Genomic DNA, 20,781 nt, shown 5'->3' with positions numbered 1-20,781 from the left:
AGGAGAGCTGGAATCAAGGACATTTATTTTGGATAGGACGACTTAATCATGGAATGTGGTTTATGCCGTATTTATGGTGCCCGTGTGTACAGTAGGGTGAATTTTGACAAATGTGTACACTGTGTAGCTGCCACATAGTCGAGCTGGACTCCATTTGCAAAGGTCCTCATGTCCCTTTCCAGGTATTCGGCAGCTCCGACCCTCAGTCCCAGGCACTTACTGATCTGCTTTCTACTTCTTTGTACATTAGATTACCATTTTTATATTTAAACAAATGGTAAAGGTACAGGTTTCTGGGTTTTGTGCCCACACACACACACAAATTGGAGATACAGTCATCAAGTTTTTGCTCTTTTCAGAAGCAGGCAGAAAGCTCTATAACCGAAGTATCAGTATCACAATAAAAGTCGGGTTTTCCAAAATTGTCGTAATCTGTGGTAGGTTGGATATATCAAAATGTTTATTTTTCAGAAAAAAGTGAGAAGAAAAACTGAATTCAGCTTTCCTACACAGAATATTGTTCAGTTAGCCTCCTTTACTGAGTTTAGTCGCTCAGTCATGTCCGACTCCTTGCTATCCTATGGACTGTAGCTCGCCAGGCTCCTCTGTCAATGGGGATTCTCCAGGCAAGAACACTGGAGTGTGTTGCCATGCCCTCCTCCAGGCGATCTTACTGAGCTCCACCTACCAGCAGTTTCTGCCTTTGTGTTAATTTTGATTCTTCTGAGAGACTTCTGAAATACTGAAGTCCGTCTATACCAGAATAACGTCTCTTCCCCCTTCTCTCACCAGTGTGTGTCTCAGCAGAGATCAGTCTCTCCCCCTTGTTTCAGGAGGTGGAGACCTGGGACAGGCAGCACAGCTGTGTGCGCAGAGGCCTGGCCACTAGCCAGGAGCAGGTCACAGAGCCGGGGCCCCAGCATGTGCTGCTGGACCCAAGTATCCTAAGAAAGTCTTTGTTCAGTGATGTTTGCAAGTTTCTTTCCAGCGGCAAAGCAGAAATGCAGTACTGATTCTATGTCCCATAGTCTTTGAATAGTGTAGTGATTTGTCCCAGTCCTCCTATTGGCTCAGGAATCCAGAGTCAGCCAGCATTCTGTTCCTTGTCCTTTAAACCATGTTTGTAATGTGAGAGTTCTGCACATCTGTAACGTGAGAGTTGGCGCATCTCTAGCAACAGCCTCCTGACCCTTCTGCTTCCAGAAGCATCTCCTCTCTCCTTGCCTCTGAGTCTGCCTCTCTAGACCTTACTCTACTTTTCTGGAACTCTTGAAGCTTCTGTATTATATTCAAAATCAGATCATTTCTTCTTCAGCATTTTGAGTACCCTCTGTTTGCCGGGTTCTGGTTAGAACCCTCGAGAGTTTCACAGCCTGTGTTTACTCCTTCCTGCCATCCGAGACCATCTGTGCTCCAGTTCAAAGCTACCTTTTCAGCATCCCCCTCAGTCTGTCCTTCCTTGTGGAAACCCACTCATCCAGTCATGTAGTGTGTCCTCACGTGACTGCTTCTATCGATGTCACTTTCTCTGTCTTTATTATTATCTCTGCCAAAATAGGCCCACTCAGTTCCCATGTCTTCAGCCCAAGGCAGTTTTCTGTCTGGGGTATTACCTACTTCAGTACTTAACAGCCCATACGATTTATTGGCACTTACCATTTTTGTTTCATCTCATTCATTGTACTGAAATCTCACAGTTAAAACAAGTGAAGTTGCTCAGTCGTGTGCAGTTCTTTGTGATTCCATGGACTGTAGCCCACCAGGCTCCCCAGTCCATGGAGTTTTCCAGGTAAGAGTACTAGAGTGGGTTGCCATTCCCTTCTCCAGGGGATCTTCCCAACCCGGGGATCGAACCTGGGTCTCCCACATTGCAGGCAGATGCTTCACCCACTGAGCCACCAGGGAAGCCCTAAAAGGACAGACTTAATCTTAAAAAAAAAAAAAAAGGTACAAAAATTTAGCAAGCCAAATAAATGCAGAGACCAATAAACTCGTAGAAACGTTAAAAGGAAACTTGAAAGACCCTGTACATGGAGAAGGGTTGAAGGACACCCACGGTGCAGCTGCCCGTTCACCTGAACCATGAATGCCCTGGAGGGGCATGCAGGACAGAGAGAAATCAGCAGCCCAGGAGAGAGCCCAGGCCTGTCAGGTGGAGCATGACCCCACGTGGAAACATTCGGTCCTTGGAGGACACTCATGAAAAAGTGGGTTGAAAATCGTTGCTGGTCAGGTATTAGGCCCAGGTGTTTGATGTGAAGTAAAAAAACCTGATGAGGTGGGACAGTGAGAAGGGGGTGAAGTCAAAGCAGGCGTTTTAAGAATCTCGCAGGCTGGTGGTAAAAGGCAGGTGGGACCATGGTAGTGAGTATGCCAGGTGCACAGCAGTGGGCTCGTCAAAAACTATTGAAAAGGAGGATCCAACCAAACTTGCGTATTGGTTCTAGAGAACAAAGAGGAAGTCAAATCGTTTCAGTGTTGCCAGTCTGTGGGCCTCAGAGTGGTGGTGATTCAGTTAACATTGAATGAGAGAGTCATCATGATGGCTGAAAAATGTGACTCGGTGTTGACATTTACATTAAAGGTAGTTCTGGGTATCTTAGCAAAGGCGGCTGGAGAGGACAGAAGACGCTCGGGAACCAGAGTTTGGAAGATCAAGCACTCCAGCCAGGCTCATTGAGCTGTTGCAGCTGGTGTCTCTGCCATGCTCCCCGAGACCTCCATCAAGGGAGGCTGGAGGGACCTGCTCACCAAGTGAAGTGAAGAGCGAGGATTTCACTCTGGATAGTTAAATGGTTAAATTCGAGTAAAGGGGGCCTCTGTGAGAGAACCAGGACTTCAGATTTATCTTAACATTGGGGTAGAGGAGGCTCTGCCTGCACATCCTTGTCAGTGGTCCATCCAGAGCCACCAGTCTCGTCGTTGCTTCATCCGCTGCCTCTCCGGGGGTTTTCTGGATTATGGAATTTATGAAACATGATGATGTAATCAGGCCATTTGAAATACCCAGTTGGAGGAAGAGGGAAAAATAAACCCTTCTAACGTGCCTCCATTTTTACTCCGTTTCTGTCTTGCATTTATGTTACACCCACAGGCTTATCTAGGACTCTTAAATTACTAGTCACCGTCATTCCAACACTGCGGTTATTTCTCATTCACTAGTGAGAGAGGGCTCATGAGTCATCCTCAAAGGTTCAGGAATCGCCTGAGGATTTTGAGCCTCACTTGCGTGGGTTTTTGCCTTTTGCTTCTGAAATCTGCTGGAAGAGAAAGGGGACAGAGGAGGTGGTCTTACCATTTCTTGAAACTGAGTTGCCACAGCTGAACTTGTTGAGACATCTTGATTCTGTTAGCGTTCACAGGTCAAAGGACAGGTTCAACTGTTCGGGTAGTTAAAGCCCCAGGGATGGAGTGACCAGACTAATGACTTAAAGTTGGATTTCTGTTACTGCCTCCTCATTATGCAGGTCAGGTGGCCTGTTGGTCATGCAGTGGGGGGTCACTAATCACCTTGAAGGATTTCGTGTGCACATTTTTCAGTGTTTGTTTTTTAACTGAGGAAAAGCCACTAACAGAACAAGGGGAGTAATTTGGGTGGAAGAGCGTTTTGGTTCCTGTCCGCCTTCTCTGGGCTTGTGGCCTGCGTATGTTCCCTTTTCTGTTTTATGTGTTACTCCTGCGGCTTATGGGGGCTGAAGTCGGAAGGTGTCTCTTTTCTGTAGCACCAGCAAGTGCGCTCTGAGGTCGATTATCCGTCCCCACCAAGGCTCATTTTCTCTGAAATAAGCCTTAGTAGTAGTTGAATAGCTGACTTTCAGATCACAAGTCATTGACTCTGATTAGACAGGAACCATTTCAGTTATTTTTTTCATCTTCATACTTTTCTGTACCTTTCCATTTTTCTCCAGTGAATGGATGTGACTTCGTTGTCAGAAAGTAGCTTGTTTTTCAAAGAAGCAATTATATTAAGAATAGATGGCTACTAAAATAAAATTTTTTGCTGTTTTTCTTTTTTTTTTTTTTTCAGTCTAAATTCCATTCCTCTGAAATGCAGGGTATTCTTAAAAATTTAATTTAGATACTTGAATGCTCCCTGTAAAGCTTAGCCATGTAAGTTTACCTAATGATATTGTCTTTACTATCACTTTTACTGAGGGAACAAGACTTTTTCTTATTCCTCAAAAGTTAGATGAATTACTGTTTATCAGCTTTACTTTTTGTGCCCATCCCCCAAATTATTTTCAAGAAGTTGTTCTCCCCTGTGGTGTCCATTGCAAATTTGCCAAAATTTAGATAGACTGATACTATCTCTGTCCTCTTCCAAAAGCAAGAGAAAAACCCAAAAACTAATAAACCCACAAAAGATACTGACATTACCGAGTTAACATCGTCATATGTACGATATGTGATCAAAACCCTTTATTCTCTTGACCATGAATTGCCCTTTTTAGGCACGTACACATGTAAGAAATCAATATCCAGAGTGTACTTTTAAAATGGAAAGGACAGCGGTGTATTAATCTGCTAGGGAATTTTTAGAGGGTGAGAGCCTTGGGTATTGGGAGAGAAAATTTGATTCTGTGCAGTTCATAACATATTATCAATGAGCTATATAATCAGCACTCAATAAGAAGTAAATAGCATCAATGACATAAAATTTCTATAGAGATTTTATAGAAATTCATATAGAATCGTGTAGAAAAAGGAAAAAGTCTACAAAACATGTATCTTATTAAGGAGGCACCATTCCAATATCCCAGACGCCAATGCCACATCCTTTATTTTAAAATTTAGAATCTGAGTTGTCATCTGTTATATTACATTTGGAGAATGTGACATTTTACCCCAGAGATTAACTCTACCACATTAGCTGGCCAAGCATACCATTTGTAAGAGTCAAGATGCTTCAATTCAGTCAAGATGCTTCAACAACATAGCCTGCTTATTAGTATTTCATATTGTCATGCTTATTTCCTTAAGCACAGAATGGAACTCAGATCCCGTGGCCTTTTGTCTGGCATTCAGCAAGTGTTCTCATGACTTGCTCTAACTGGACAGAATAATTTCTCTTTCACTCATCTTCTGTTACTTGCCTGTTGCTAAATGTGTGATTCTGACTTGGATGCACAGAAACGCAGCCCCCTTCTTGAAAAAGTGCATTTCTCATTCCAGCTTGTCAGTCTCCATACTCCCCGAAAGGGAACAGATGACAGCAATCAGCAGGAAACCGCAGAGTGAGACCATCTTGAACTCCTTCACCTTTAAGCTCATTTCACCACTTAACATATTTTTTTCAAGTGGTCAGTGGATATATTTAGACTGTCGTTATCCCTTTGGTGTCGACTAGAGCTTCATGGGATAAGCCGTCTGCAGTTTCTTAGAGTCACAGAAAGTGGGGACAGTGGAAAGTTATCCTGGGGTCAGTAAATCTTCCCTTCCAACAGCAAGACTCATTAAACAAATCTTCATTTCCGTGATGTAAACTGACCTACATCTTCCATTTGTTAGCACCGCTTGTTCAGAGTTCCCCAGACCTCCCCATCCAAATACGGAATATCCTTGTCAGAACATTCAAAAGAGAGCCTTCCAGTTTGTGGCTGAACTAAAACTCTTCCATATGACTGCTATTGAAGCCTAATTATCTTAACAAGAGACAGAAGCAAGGTTAAACTTGGGCAGTGCCTTCTCAGATTCAGCACTTCCTCGGGTCAAAAGCTCAGGCCACTTATATAGTTCCTGTAAATCAAAGCTGTCTTCTTCCAGATGACTTGTTCCGTAAAAGATGAGCTCCAAAGGAATGCATTTGGACTATGAGACTAATTGTTCACCAGCTTCCTTCTGATTATTTTGTAAATTTCTTAGTTCAACATCCTACCCCACCCTAAAATCCCACCTTCTTTTCCTTCTGGATATGAACCAAAAATAGTTGTTAGCTAAACCACATGGAATCAGTAGAGTTTAAATAGTTGTTTCAAAGTGTGCAGATCATTGCCAAATAAAGCCCAGTTGTTGTTCAATCATTAAGTCATATCTGACTTTTTGCGACCCCATGGACTGCAGCATACCAGGCTTCCCTGCCCTTCACTATCTCCCGGAGTTTGCTCAAACTCATGTCCATTGAGTCGATGATGCCATCCAACCATCTCATCCTCTGTTGTCCCTTCTCCTCCTGCCCTCAATCTTTCCCAGCATATGGTCTTTTTCAGTGAGTTGGCTGTTTGTATCAAGTGACCAAAGTATTGGAGATTCAGCATCAGTCCTTCCAATGAATGTTCAGGGTTGATTTCCTTTAGGATTGACTGGTTTGATCTCCTTGCTGTCCAAGGGACTCCCAAAGGTCTTCTCCAGCACCACAGCTCAAAAGCATCAATTCTTTGGTGCTCAGCCTTCTTTATGGTCCAACTCTCACATCCGTACTTGACTACTGTAAAAACTATAGTTTTGACTAGACAGACTTTTGTCGGCAAAGTGATGTCTTTGCTCTTTAATATGCTGTCTAGATTTGTCATAGCTTTCCTTCCAAGGAGCAAATATCTTTTAATTTCATGGCTGCAGTCACCATCTACAGTGATTTTTGGAGCCCAAGAACATAAAACCTGTCACTGTTTCTATTGTTTCCCCATCTATATGCCATGAAGTGATGGGACCAGATGCCATGATCTTCATTTTTTGAATATTGAGTTTTAAGCCAGCTTTTTCACTCTCCTCTTTCACCCTCATCAAGAGACTCTTCAGTTCCTCTTTGCTTTCTTTCGTAAGGGTGGTATCATCTGCATATCAGAGGTTGTTGGTATTTTTCCCAGCAGTCTTGATTCCAGCTTGTGATTCATCCAGCCCAGCATTTCACATGATGTACTCTGCACAGAAGTTCAATAAGCAGGATAACAGTATACAGCCTTAATGTGCTCATTTCCCAATTTTGAAATTGGGAAATGGCAAACCACTTCAGTGTTCTCGCCTTGAGAACAGGCATGAAAAATACAGCCCTGACTGGAAACATCTTTGTATTGATGAGATAAAGAGATCCATAGATGCCCCAGGAACCGCTGACTGGTTTCCTAAATCCTGTTTACTAATGTTTGCCGTTTGTTATACATTATGTACATAAAAATGTGTTCAGTTTTAGTGGTACCTGGTTTCTCTGGAAGCCACAGAATACTTATCAAAAGGATGAGTCAAATCAGTAAAACTTGTAAATGACAGGATAGTTCTTACCTTAAAAAAAAAAAGTCATTAACTTTGTTTATTTTTCCAAGTTTAACTGCAACTGGATCTAAGGAACTCTATTCAGATGTCAGTGTAATGACCTGATAAAAACATTTAGTTGAGAGGACCTGAATGGGATTCCTGCCCAGACCCCAAGTTCAGGTGTGAACTGAACCCCAAGTTCAGCTGTGTACTCTGAGACCTAGTTTCAACCCCCATAAATGGGGTAATGGTGGTAGTAACCTGAGAGGATGGCTGTGAGGGCTGAAGTCTGGGCGTGTTCTCTCTTGCACAGGCAGGAAGCCCTTCTGGCCGCCATCAGTGAAAAAGATGCCAACATAGCTCTCCTGGAACTGTCGTCCTCGAAGAAGAAGACGCAGGAGGAAGTGGCTGCCCTGAAGCGGGAGAAGGATCGGCTGGTACAGCAGCTGAAGCAGCAGGTATGACTGATGGGGGACACGGGGTGGGGGCCACCCGCATCCTTGCCAGCTGTGCACGCAGGTCAGACGTCTGACCCATGTCCAGTTCGTCTTCGCCAGCAGAGACCTCAGCCTTCAAGCCTCTGGCTCCGTCCAGGAAGCACAGAGCCTTCTTGGTAAGAGGACTGGTTGAGGAGGTGTCACACATCTTTGGAGAATGTTTCTTAACTTTTACAGTGGCTGGGGGAAATTAGTGCAGTTCTGCCCACTTGAATTGAAAAAAGTGTTTTTGGTTGTTGATAGTTTTTATTTATTTCTGCACCTCTCTCTGGGTCAGGCCCCAGGGGTCCACAGCACTGACCACTGTGTGGCCTTGGCAAGCACTGGGGGGTATCTTCAAGGGCTGTCAGAGTCCTGAGAGGTGCCTCCAGGTCCAGAGGCCACGTGTCAGGGCAGGCGGCAGTGGGGTGGAGCTGGTGTGCTCTTACCACCGACTGGTGAGAAGGTTTGTTTTTTACATCCCATCAGACACTCTCTGTAGAAGGCACTAAGTATATTTTCATTTAACTGATTTCCTGTTCTTCAAGGCTGGGTAAGCTCTGACAGTGAGAGAAACGTTTTGCCCTTTTTTCTTCTACCCAAAACCTTCCCCAAATTTAATGCTGAATACTTGTGTGAGCCCCTTCATTTGTGAAAATAAAAGCTAGAAATCTCCTCTTTGATGATGGTTGCACAACAATATAAATACACTTAACAGACATAACTATACAGTTAAACAGGGTTAAAATGATAAATTTTATGTATACTTTATCACAGCTTTTAAACTGGGGGAAAATGTTTTCCCCTTTGAAAGTAAGGAGCAAGCTGACTGTTGAAATCCTCTATCTGTGCTGCACCCACTTTAGTGGCCAGTCCTGTGCCGCTCGCAGGGTCCACTCCCACCTCCTCATGTCCTCCCCCTCTGTCACTCTTCCTGTGCACTTTGGCTGCCCACGATTGCTCTTCTGCCTGAAGTGATCGGAGTAGAAAAGAGTTTTTCAAGTTAAGGAATTTCTTCTTTTCTACTTCTAGAGGATCAGTCATCAGTTGATAGCGTAATATTTAACAGTCGAATTAGCAGAAATCAGTATTTACGCAATAAGGAAATTTTCTGTTTGTAGACATTAAAATTGCTTATAAATAGACTTTATTTGTGTGACTGATTTTGCTGAGAAAAACACCAGAAGATGTCCCCTTCTATAAGATGGAAGGGTGACCAGCAAAAACAACCCAGTGCTCATGAACAAAAATATTTGCAGCTTATGTAGGTAATACCTGTGGCTCAGCTGATAAAGAATCCGCCTGCAATGCGGGAGATCTGGGTTCAATCCCTGAGTTGGAAAGATCCCCTGGAGAAGGGAAAGGCTACCCACTCCAGTATTCTAGTCTGGAGAATTCCATGGACTGTATAGTCCGTGGGGTAGCAAAGAGTCGGACACGACTGAGCAACTTTCACTTTTATGTAGGTAATACCCACTAAGCACTGGGACCCCTGAACCATCATCCCCTTAAGGGACGGAGTCACTGTGAACTTCTACCCTCTTCTGGGTGCTGGTGACGCAGGGTCAGGAAAGCTTCCCCTTTGTGGAAGGTTCACCTATTTTATTCAGCATTTCTAAGAATTCTGCCACATAAGCATTTTCAGATCACCTAGTTTGACCAGAAAAAAAGACTTCTTTCATAGTACACGAGAAAACTGAGCAAAGAAAATATCACTTTGTCATGCAGTCCCACATTGCTCATTCTGTCTCATTTTAAGAGCCATGATTAATTCTAATTGGTCCTTATGTCATATTTTCTGAACAAATTATCAGTTTCTGTTACACTCAGTAGAAGAATTTCAAATGAATGAGCCTGCTCAGCCGACTGAGGAGTCTGAGGGGTGGTAGATAACACGCCTGTACTTCTGCAAAGGCTGCAGAAAACTCAAGTGAGCTGCCCTGTATCTGTATGTCTATACATTATTCACCCCTGCTGCACCACACCCCCCACCCATTTCATCAGGGGACAGCTAGTGGAGATCAGTTAGTGTCTCCAGAGAGAACCAAGATCTCCAGACGAGCAGTGAGTCCCACACAACTGCATGGTAAGCTGAGGTGTCCCGGTGTGTGTCCTGCAGAAAGGTGTCTCCCCCGGGGGAAGCAAGCTGATGCCCAAGCCTGCTCGGGTCTCTGGCTTTCTGGTCTGCTGCCCCAGGCCAAACATCACCTTCTGTCCCTGCAGTCTTTTCACAGTGGTCTTCACTCTCCTTCCTTGCATCCCTCCCCGCCGGCCGCCCACAGGGCGCTTTCAGAAGTTGGAGACCCTGTCCTCTTCAGTCGGGTATTTCCATAAGCATCCTTTCTAGTTTTCTGTTACGTTGTGTGTGTGTTACGTGTTTAGCATTGCAAGGCTGCTTAATTTCCCTGATCTCTTAAGTTCTCAATGGAAAAGGGGTACTTTACTGTTGCCCCAAGTATTTTCAATAGGTCCAGCATGGAAAAGCATCTGAATTCAGTGAGTCATGCATTAAGTAACCATCCGTCACCAACTTGTGCCCACCACCTAGCTACCAGGTGACCCGTCCCACAGAGCTGCTGTGACACATGGGCCAGCTTCACGGTGCCCCCCAGCTTGTGGCTTCATCGGGCAGAGCTGAGGGCTCCCACAGCTGCCATGCAGGCCCAGGATACCGGCCCAGGCTGGCCGTTCTCGCTCGAGACCCCCGTGAGCGCGCAGTCCAGCTCTTGGCCAGGCCTGCACTTACCTGGCCTGTGGCTGGAGCCACAGGGCTCCCTCCCAGAGTTACTCCCACGGCCCTGGGCTCTGCTCCATTTGGGCTCCTCTGTGGGGTGGCTCAGTATGTGGGGCTGGCTCCCCCTTAGGCAAGCGATCAGGGAGGGGAGAGAGCAGCTAGGACGTTAGAACCTGTCTCAGTGGGGCCACCGCCACTCCCCTCATCCTGGTGACCACGTCCACCTGCCCTACAGCGTTAGGGTCATTGCGGGCTGGCCACCTGGGCAGTGAGTGAGCAGCAGATAGCAGTGTCTTCCTGCATGAGACACTGCTCAGCCCTGGACAGGAACACGTGACAGAGGGGGCATGGTTCGGAAACACCGAGACGAGGAGAAATACGTGCTGTGCGATTCCAGGTTCTGCTCAGCTCTAGGGAAGACCACAGTAACCTCAGAAAGCAGATGAGACATCACAGCAGGCCTGCTTGTCTCCTGCCACCTCCACCTGCAAGAGGCAGACAGGTGTGTACTTGCCAGGCCTGTCTCCGTCTTCCTCTGTGTTCAGGACCTTGCTCATCGTCACATCAGCAGGTCTGATCCCTGCGTATGTGCTTGTCTCCCTTCCCTCACTCAGCCCCCGTCCTCGGGACTGAAGACGCCAGGACTTAGGGCTGAACTCTCTGAGCACAGGGCCCTCGTGCGTGACTGTTTGCTCCCCGTGACGTCAGGATTCCTTCTGCCAGGCTCAGCATCACCCACACACCAGTCTCAGGCCAGAGGAGGTGTGTGCCCAGGGCAGACCTAGCGGACAGCGGTGCCCCTGAGTGGACTCTCTTGGACACAACCTACTGAGCGCTCTGTTGTCCCCAGTGTTGGGCCCTGGCCACCAGCTCTGGAGCAGCTCGGAAAGCCCATTCATCTGAGTATTAAACTAGCTTAAAAGGGACATCTAGGGACTTCCCTGGCGGTCCAGTGGTTTAGAATCCACCTTCCGGTGCAGGGAACACAGGTTCCACCCCTGGTTCAGGAACTAAGATCCCACATGCTGTGGGGCCAATTAATAAATAATTTTTTTTTAAAAAGTGACCTCTATGGACAAAACTGGAGCCTGTTATACAGAGTGAAGTAAGCCAGAAAGAGAAATACCAATATAGTATATTAATGCATATATATGGAATTTAGAAAGATGGTAACCACAACCCTATATGCAAGACAGCAAAAGAGACACAGATGTAAAGAACAAGCTTTTGGACTCTGTGGGAGAAGGGGAGGGTGGGATGATTTGAGAGAATAGCATCGAAACATGTATATTACCATATGTGAAATAGATGACCAGTGTGAGTTCGATGCATGAAGCAGGGCACTCAAAGTCGGTGCTCTGGGACAACCCAGAGGGATGGGATGGGGAGGGAGGTGGGAGGGAGATTCAGGATGGGGGGACCCACGTGCACCTGTGGGTGATTCATGTCAATATATGGCAAAAACCACCACAATATTGTAAAGAAATCATCCTCCAATTAAAATTAATTAATTTTTTTAAGTGACCTCGAATGTTGAAGGGAGAGCAATAAAATGACTTTTTGTTCTATGAAGAGAACAGAAACAGTTAAAGCTACGATGTCAGTGAGAAAGAAAGCAAGCAAGCAGCAAGTGCAGAGGTAGCTTGAGTGCTGTGGCAGCCGCTCCGGACACGTGTCCCTCTCGCCCAGCGCCGCCCCCGATGACAAGGCCAGCCTTGGGACCATCCGTGTTTCCACTCCCCACATGTCGCCGAAGTCAGGTGCTTGGCCAGGGCGGTCATTCCTCAGAGGACACATGGGGTCCGGCATGGCCAGAGGCTGTGTGCGGCCCTGGCCTGTCCTGTACCTGCTGTGTCCACGAGGGGACAGCCACCCTCCCAGCTGTCCTGTGGGCCCTTATCACCTCTGTGGCGAGTGAAACCTGTCTGGTTAGGATATACTGCATCCAGAAGTTGACAGAATAGACAATTAGTGGTCAGTGCCTGTTTCATGACTCAACTGCCTGTACTGACTTGGTCAGATAAACGTGCCCATCTCGTTTTAATTATCCTGCCTCCGTTCAGTCCTAGATTCTTACATATTAAGTCTTCAGTGTACATACTTCGTCCTCTAAACCACCACAAACATTAGGATCAGCTCCATGTTTCCTGCCAACGGCATCCAGATTTATTTGAAAGGAACTGGATGCAAAGCGTTTTCCGTTCCCCGTCCTCCCCGCTGGAATTGCCTCCTACTTCCTCAGCTTAATCTCTGCTTTAATCTTGACTTCAAGACTCATCTTTGTAGTTTGGAATTTCCTAGCCATGGAATCAGCTCCTTACCTTTAGGAAAGCCAGCCTTTGCTTATTTTCACTCACACATTTGTCTCCTCTTGGGCAAAAGCTGTCCAGGAGGCAGGTACTTTGTTTTATTTTTTATTGGAGTACATTTGCTCTACGGTGCTGTGTTTGTTTCTGCTGTACAGCAAAGTGAATCAGCTATGTATATCTATGTATCTCCTCTTTTTTGTATTTCCTTCCCATTCATGTCTCCAGGGAGCACTGAGTGGAGTTCCCTGTGCTGTAGAGTAGGTTCTCATGATTGGTTATCTGTTTTATGTATAGTAGTGTATTTGTGTCAATCCCAATCTCCAAATTCATCCCCCCCACACACACCCCCCACCGCCCCTCTTGGTGTCCCTACGTTTGTTCTCTGCATCTGTTCCTGTGTTTCTGTTTTTCAAATAAGATCATCTACTTCCAACTCGTTATGACCGTGCAAGACATGAGCCCCCTGTTACGCAAGCACCCATTCCCCCCACACCAAGAATCCACGTATGTGAAGCTCTTTTTTAAAAACCGAGATGTAATCGACATACAGCATCATATTAGTTTTCAGTGTGCAACATAATTTATGTATGTATTGTGGTCAGTGTACATCTATCACTACATTTTTTTTCTTGTGATGAAAACTTTTAAGATCTTGACTCTCAGCGGCTTTCAAATATGCAGTGTTGTTAACCGTTGTCACCGTGCTGTACATCACAGCCCCAGGATTTAATAACTGGAAGTCTCTACTCTTTGACCCCCTTCACTTATAAATCTCTTGATATCTAAGTGTTGGACACAAATTTATTCTTTTGGTTTACTTAACGAATCAAGTCACAAGCTTCCTCAGTTAACCTCTCTGGGTCTTATCTTCCTCATCTGTAATGTTGGATGGATAGATAAAATTGATTTTGAGGTCTAAAGTCTATATTTTCCAATTTTTGACAAGTCAGTGTATTTACCTGTAGCTGTATTATCTGCTAACTGCTGACATTAGGGACAGTTTTAAAAGAAGCAGTTGTAAAGCATAAGGAAACATATGTAAGGATTGTTTAAAACTGTCTATAGATATTTGCTTATCTTATGAAAGTAATAAATATTGCATTTTAAAGTTTGAAAAAAAAAAATCCTGGTTACTCACTATCCCCCTGAAGCCTTTTTCGTATCCTGCAAAGAAATGGATCCCATTTTGATGAGTTCTGCCTGCCTGGAGTTCGGTGAAGTCCAGAGGCTGGGAGACACAGGGAAATCTGAATTCCTCCCAGGCTCCTTCCTTCCATCTGTTCCGTCTCTTTTGTCATCAGTTCCAGATGTAGGCAGATTCTTCACAGAATTTGATAAGACCCTCTCTTCCCCTTGTTTCAAGCATCACATCTCGCTTGCCGTTCCTATTGTCAGACTGCCGCCTTCTGTGATGCCGCGGGGAATTTATAAATCTTTCTGATCCCTCCTGAATCGTCTCAATGCAAATAAATCAACCTCGATTTCCTGCCCCTCTGCACGTGCCCCTCCCGTTCCTGCCCCCTTGCTGTCTGTCAGGTGGCATGATTTATAGCTGCTTCCTGAGCCCCTTGACCTTGGTCTGAGGATCTCATTAAGCGTAAGAAGACAGGTTCAGGGTGATTCACCTTTCTCCCACTCAGCTTCTCTTGGTAGGAATCAGATCACAGAATCTGTTCCTGCTGCCTCTTTTGGTCTCTTTGAAAGAATGTGAATACTTATTAAAAGCGAATATGGAACCAATGATACTTGTAGTCAAGGAAACAAGAGGAGTGATGGTAGACAAACTGCAGCATTAACCGTCACAGAGTACCCTTCGCATGGACAGCCCCCACGACCAAATTAACCTGTCTGTACTACTGTCTGGCTTTCTTGAAAAAGCATTCACAGATACGAATATCCAAACTTTATTGAGTTAAAGCTTGTTTTGAGTGCTTCACACAAATTAAGTCATATAATTACACAGAAACCACCCTGTGAAGTACAATTATCCTTATTGTACAGAGGAGATGCTGAGAGAGCGAGAAATTTGCCCAGAGTCACATGGCTAGTAAGCGACGGAGCTAGGATTCAGAACACCATGTCACTCCGCTGCCAACATTGGTGATTGCTACACCAAAATGTGTTGCCATCATCATAGGCTTTCGGTTAGAGATTTCAGTATCCTTTGTGTGTATTAATTGCTCAGTCATGTCCGACTCTTTGAGACCTCATGAACTATAGCCCACCAGGCTCCTCTGTCAATGGAATTCTTCAGGCAAATATACTGGAATGGGTTGCCATTTCCTTCTCCAGGGAATCTTCTTGACTCAGGGATCAAACCCAGGTCTCCTGCATTTCAGGCAGATTCTTGACATCTGAGCCACTCAGTAGCATTTAGCTATATCATTAATAACCCAGTAATTCTGTCTCGTGATAAATAGCACTTTAATAAATTCTTTCCTAAGTTACAGTGAAAATAAATTTGCATAAAGGACTGTGCTCAGTCTGAAAAATTCAGAATCTCGACAGGCCAAAATCTCTTCCCCACCTTATATCAAAAGATATCTTCTCATTTCAACAATTATTTTAGAAATTGTTGACTGAATGAGAGAGAAGTCTAATTGAGAACTCAGTATCTGAAATCAGATAGACTGATTCTTAAGCAGCCAAATTTGAAAAGCCATGTGCTTAAAACCCTAAATTACCATCACAAATAACTCTGGTAATAAAATACTGTTACTATCATATATGTACATGGGCAGAGAAATGGAATGGGTGTGTCAAGAAAATGGTGTGTGAAAAAGTGGAAATATCAACAAAGAAAATCTAAAGAGAAACCAAAAAAGAAATTCTGGAGCTGAAAAGTACACTAGCCAAAATGAAAAATTCACTTAGAGAGGTTCAGAGCAAATTTGAGCAGGCAGAAGAATCTGTGCACTTGAGGATAGGATGATGGGAATTATCAGGGCTGAGGAACGGAAAGAAAAATGACTTAAGAAAAGTGAACAGGGCCTAGAGACCCCTGGGGCAGCATCATGTGGACCAGCATGCACATCATGGGAAGGAGGAGAGGGCGGGAAAGGGGCAGGGAGAATATCTGAAGACATAATGGTGAAAACATCCCATATTTGCTGAAAGACAGCAAATTCCAAGTTAGGTGGATTCAAAATGAGACACATTATAGTCAGACTTTGAAAAGATGAGGAGAGAAATCATCACATACAAGGGATCCTCAGTGGGGTTTTCAGCAGATTTCTCATCAGAATCTTTGGAAGCCAGAAGACGAAGACTTCTTTGGGGAGGCTGATATATTCTAAGAGCTAAAAGAAACCAAGACTCCTATATCCAGTAGAACTATCCTTGAAAAATGAGGGAGAAATTAAGACATTCTGAGTTAGGCAAAAGCTGCAGGAGATCATGACCATTAGATCTGCCCAACAAGAAACGCTGACAGGCGTCCTGCAAGGTGAAAGAAAAGACACTAGATGGTGGTCTGAAACTGGCGTGGAGAGGTAAAGATCTCAACAGAGATAAATACTTGGGCAACTATAAAAGCTAGTACTGTTGTTAAGTGTTTTGTAACTGTAGTTTTTGTTTTCTACATGGTTTAAGAAAGTGAAACCTACACACACATGTGTAGGCAGTCCAGGGGTGACTGTGGTCCTCGGGTGGAGTGCGACTACCACCAAAATAGAGCTACCGTTTGGGGCGATCAGATGAACCTGCTTGTAGACACGGGTACCCGTAGTGATGTGGCTACAGAGATGTGAACTGGATAGGCTGTTCTGACCCAAAATGTCCTGGAAGCTGCTGCTAAGGTGCTTAGGGTCACCTTCGGACACATGCAGGCCCCATCTCCTAGTCCCCATACCCCCGCCCCCGCCCGAGTTCCCAGTCTGTTCCAGGACTGGGAGGAGACGGACCAGGGCTTGCTGGTGGAAGAGAGGTGCTCCATGGCAGGCCTTCCAGGGCAGCTTCCAACTTCTTCTGACCCCTCACAGCCCTGCTGTGGTCACTAATCAGCTGCCCCCAAATGCCTCCATCTTTTGGAAAGGTTTTCCAGCCCCCCGTGCCTTTAACCACAGTTGTCTTTGCTCATTGAGTTCGAGAACCAGCTCGTTGCTGGTTCTTTTTTGTGTACTTTTTTATTGACTCCTAGATGTTTGGAGTTTCACGCTATGTGACTCTGGATCCTGTGTAAACCTCCTCTTCACATTTACTCTGTCCCCCAGCCCCAGTACCTGGATGTGTTTCAGAAAATGATGCCTCTAGTAGTGGGTGCATTTTGCTGCCTTTTTGTTCATTCACTAAGTCATGTCCAACTCTTTGCAACCCCTTGAGCTGCAGCACATCAGTCTTCCCTGTCCTTCACCATCTCCCAGAGTTTGCCCAGACTCATGTCCATTGAGTCAGTGATCCATCCAACCATCTCATCCTCTGTTGCCCCCTTCTCCTCCTCCCTTCAGTCTTTCCCAGCATCAGGGTCTTTTCCAGTGGGTCAGCTCTTCTCATCAGGTAGCCAAAGTATTAGAGCTTCAGCATCAGTCCTTCTGATGAATTTTCAAGGTTTTCCTTTAGGATTGACTGGTTTGCTGTCCAGTTTCACTAATTTATTCAGCCACTAATTCCTTTTAAATGATCCTTAATGAGTATTCATTCCTTATTAGAATCAATCTATGCCTGGTACTTCTTGTTTATTTCTAGAAATCAAAGTTTTTTCAAATACTTGAGTTTATTGAAATGATCAGTGAAGTATTTCTACAGCTTTAAGTATAGGAGATCAATTTAAGATACTTTTTTAAATTAAGAATTTTTTTTAAGAAAGGCCTGATTATAATAAATGTCAGGGTTATTTTCCTTTACACAAAAGACTAAAAGCTGTTTAGCTCAATTTCACACACACACTGAGAAGTAACTTTGGAGACTAGAGAAGATACCTAGAATGCGTTGGTCAGTGTTTGTTGATTCCAACAACTTAACCACGTCTAAAAATTTGTGAGAGCACCCAGGTACAGAGAAATCCTTTTGTGGTGAGGTCTCAGAACAGGAAGACAAGCTGGAGCTGAGGGTCTGGCCCTGTGTCAGTTGCTCAGTGTGGGTGGTTTCCATTAAGAACCCGAATGCGCTCACATCCCCAGGTTTGTTTGAAGGTACTTCAGTGTACGTGCACGTGAGTGTGCGATTCATAGTTAACACTGAGTCAGTTCCATTCATTCCCTTTCCACACATGGACCATGGTTTTGTCAAAAGAAAGCATAAAATTCCCTCAGAACTTCAAGAATTTTGATCCTTCTTATCTAAAATGCATCTTTTTTCTTGTGTGTGTGTATGTGTGTTTAAAGTGCTTAGAATTTCTGAAGATTACCCCGTTGCGTGCTTGGCTGTTCCTCAGACAGGGGAAATGTTTTTTTTGTTTGTTTTTAGTGAAAAGCATTAAATAAATGTTTACTAAAGGAAAGGGTGTCTTGTTTGAAGGGAGAATACTGAACTTTTCTGCTTTGCAGCACAAAATTGTTGGGTTAAGATGCATTGTAATTGATACCTGTGGTTTGTGCCACCATTCTTGAGAAAGTGATTTTTTTAAGATTCTGTTTGACACCATCTAAGATTTTTTTTTAATGGAGGGGATCTGTCTTTTCTGTTACATGTGAAGGAATTTAATGTCACTTCTCTTTTTTTGTGGCCCCTATATCTAAAATTTTAACTGTGTGTGCTTAGCCCCCCAGATGGCCTGATCCGTAGACATAACTCTATGGTAAATGCTCTCGGACCCTGGCCTTTGTTCACTGGTTTCTAGAATAACAGAAAACGCCTGCCTACATTATCTTCTTTCCTTAGATGTGACGGTGAGTCTCACTGTATCTGGCTAGCAGTCCCTTAAATATTTTGCAAAATGTGGGACTTCTGTTTCTTTAAGGACACACACAGCTGGAAGAAACGATGCTGGTAACCTTAAAACTCGAATAGGGTTGCTTCAGGTTTATTGCAAAGGTGAGAAGTGTGTGCTAGCAAGTGAGGCCGTGATCAGGAATCAGGTTTCAATCGCACTTTGTTTTAAACAGTCTCATTTCAGACACTGGTTTGGGTCAGTTTAGCAAGTTGGCCTACGAGCTGTTTCATTCCTGGAACTCTGTGGCTTCGTGGGTCTGGCTCTGAGTTTTTACCTTGGTGTACTGCAGTTCCACACCACAGCCCCGCCAGAAACAGGACAGCGCTCAAAACTTAGAAATTCTTACAAAGTGTCTTTTAATTTTTAAACACTGGATATATCTTTATCTTCATGTTAATATTCATTGAAAAAGAGAAAGTATAGGCTGCTGTCCCTCCAGAGTTCAAAGTTAAAGTCTACGTGGCATATAGGAAAGAGTTAGACATACCTAATAAGCAGGACTATGTATTAAGATTAATAAATAAATACTTTCTGGTGGCTAAGGAGGAAGGAATATGTGATTGTTTGTTGGGGAAGCAAGGAGTCCCACACAAACCTTTCTGAGAACTAAGGAATAATTCTAATACGATGAAAAAACCTAGGCTCCTTTATTTTTTTATTTTTTAAAAAGGGCAAGTAGAAAGTTTGCTGTGTGTTTGTTTTCTTTGCTTTCTACCAAGAGTGGGGGGAAAAGTAGGGTTTTGGTAGGAAACACAGAATATGTTGCAAGAACAGACATCCTATGAACTGAAAGCCATAAATGGTGACATATCCAAGAATACCCTTGAGATGAGAGAGGAAGATTACATGAATCCTTAAGAAAAAAAAATCCCCTGAATACCAAAACAAATACCCAAATATCCATCATCAAAAGTTCTCCTTTTGCTTACATAAATCAATTTGTATACGAGGAAATCAAAGGAAAAACTTGGTGAAGCTAAGAACCCAGAGCCTGGATTCTGGGCTGCTTGTTCAACCTATTATAGGTGGCAGCAGTTACGTTTTTATTTGAGATAAAACTTTGCTGGTTAGTTAAGATGTCCATCTTCTTTTGGCTGAGACAACTCATTGTAATAATGCTGGGTTTTTCATCGTTTTGAGAAATTCTGTTTGGTAAGCATGTCTATTTTTAATTAATACAAATGAGAAAACAGCATTATTTAATCAAGATAATTTCATAGAAAAAGCTTTCAAAATATAAAACTCATTGCTGGAACAATAATAAAATACAATCCCAAATGCACCAACCTTAGAAAACAGATTCTTGAATTCGACAAACACGTGTTAAAAGGACTATATAGATACATATGTGTGTACACACACACAGGTACTAGTGATTTTACTAGGCACTGGGTTGACACGTGGCTGAAGGAGTGCTCGTCCCAGCCCTCACAGACTCGATCCATGGGAAGAAGAGACGTGCAGACGGGTTATTAGAATCTGACAGATTCAGAGAATCTGAAACACTTTTTGTTCCCAACCTAAAGATACTGGATAAGCTTTAACTCCCTCTCAGAGTCTGTGATGGAGAAGGAAGTGGCAACCCACTCCAGTCTTCTTGCCTGGAGAATCCCAGGGACGGGAAGCCTGGTGGGCTGCCGTCTATGGGGTCGCACAGAGTCGGACACGACTGCAGCGACTTAGCAGCAGCAGCAGCAGAGTCTGTGATGTGTAATTGAGCTTATTGGCAGAAGAGGAAATCCGCAGGTGTCAGAAGCAAAGACTGTGTGCACGAAAGGAGCAGTAGCCCTAGGGTGCTGGGACCTGCTGTGACCAGTTCAGGTCAGGCTGGGTTTTAGTGTCCGCACGGCGAATGGAGCTGGAACATGAGGATGCCATGAACCAGGCGCTGAAACTGAACCTCTTGCCGGGGCTGGGACATCCGAGGAGCGCTGTTCAAGGGGAAGGAGAGCAAGGCCAATTCAGCCAAACTTTTACTGCCTGTGAATGAGAAAAACTTTCCTCTGCCGTGACCCTGGGAAGGATCCCCGGGTCCCCAGTAAGATGCCAGAATTTCCAGCAGATTTAGAGTACCACTGGGTGTGGGAAGTTCCTACCTGAAATACAGATACATTTTCACAATTACAGAATAACATTACACAGGGTAACTCGGCATGTGCTACTGTAGTGTTGGCTACTGTAGTGTTTGTAAGAGCAGCAGGGTGG

The 20,781-nt window shown here is 44.3% G+C and overlaps 1 protein-coding gene across 23 annotated transcripts in view; it reads left to right on the top strand.

Moving 5' to 3' along the window:
• The window catches only part of ERC1 (ELKS/RAB6-interacting/CAST family member 1), a 272,013-nt gene that overhangs the window by 199,941 nt on the left and 51,291 nt on the right, over positions 1-20,781 (top strand). For 17 of the 23 annotated variants that reach the window (XR_008710256.1, XR_008710258.1, XM_055567813.1 and 14 more), the window contains one exon: positions 7,502-7,646. Coding sequence is in view for 21 of the 23 variants with exons in the window: in XM_055567813.1 (XP_055423788.1) it covers positions 7,502-7,646 (145 nt within the window). In the remaining 2 variants the exon portion in view is untranslated. Of the gene's footprint in view, positions 1-2,584; positions 3,505-5,172; positions 6,013-7,501; positions 7,647-7,745; positions 7,802-10,795; positions 10,901-11,012; positions 11,489-18,404; positions 18,528-20,781 lie in introns of those variants that run through there. The other 6 variants (XM_055567854.1, XM_055567884.1, XM_055567891.1 and 3 more) reach the window with 6 other exon arrangements.

This window comes from Bubalus kerabau, chromosome 1 (assembly GCF_029407905.1).
Source record: "Bubalus kerabau isolate K-KA32 ecotype Philippines breed swamp buffalo chromosome 1, PCC_UOA_SB_1v2, whole genome shotgun sequence".
Classification (NCBI taxonomy): Eukaryota; Metazoa; Chordata; class Mammalia; order Artiodactyla; family Bovidae; genus Bubalus; species Bubalus kerabau.
Note: the sequence above shows the minus strand (reverse complement) of the source record. Positions and strands in the feature narration are given on the sequence as shown.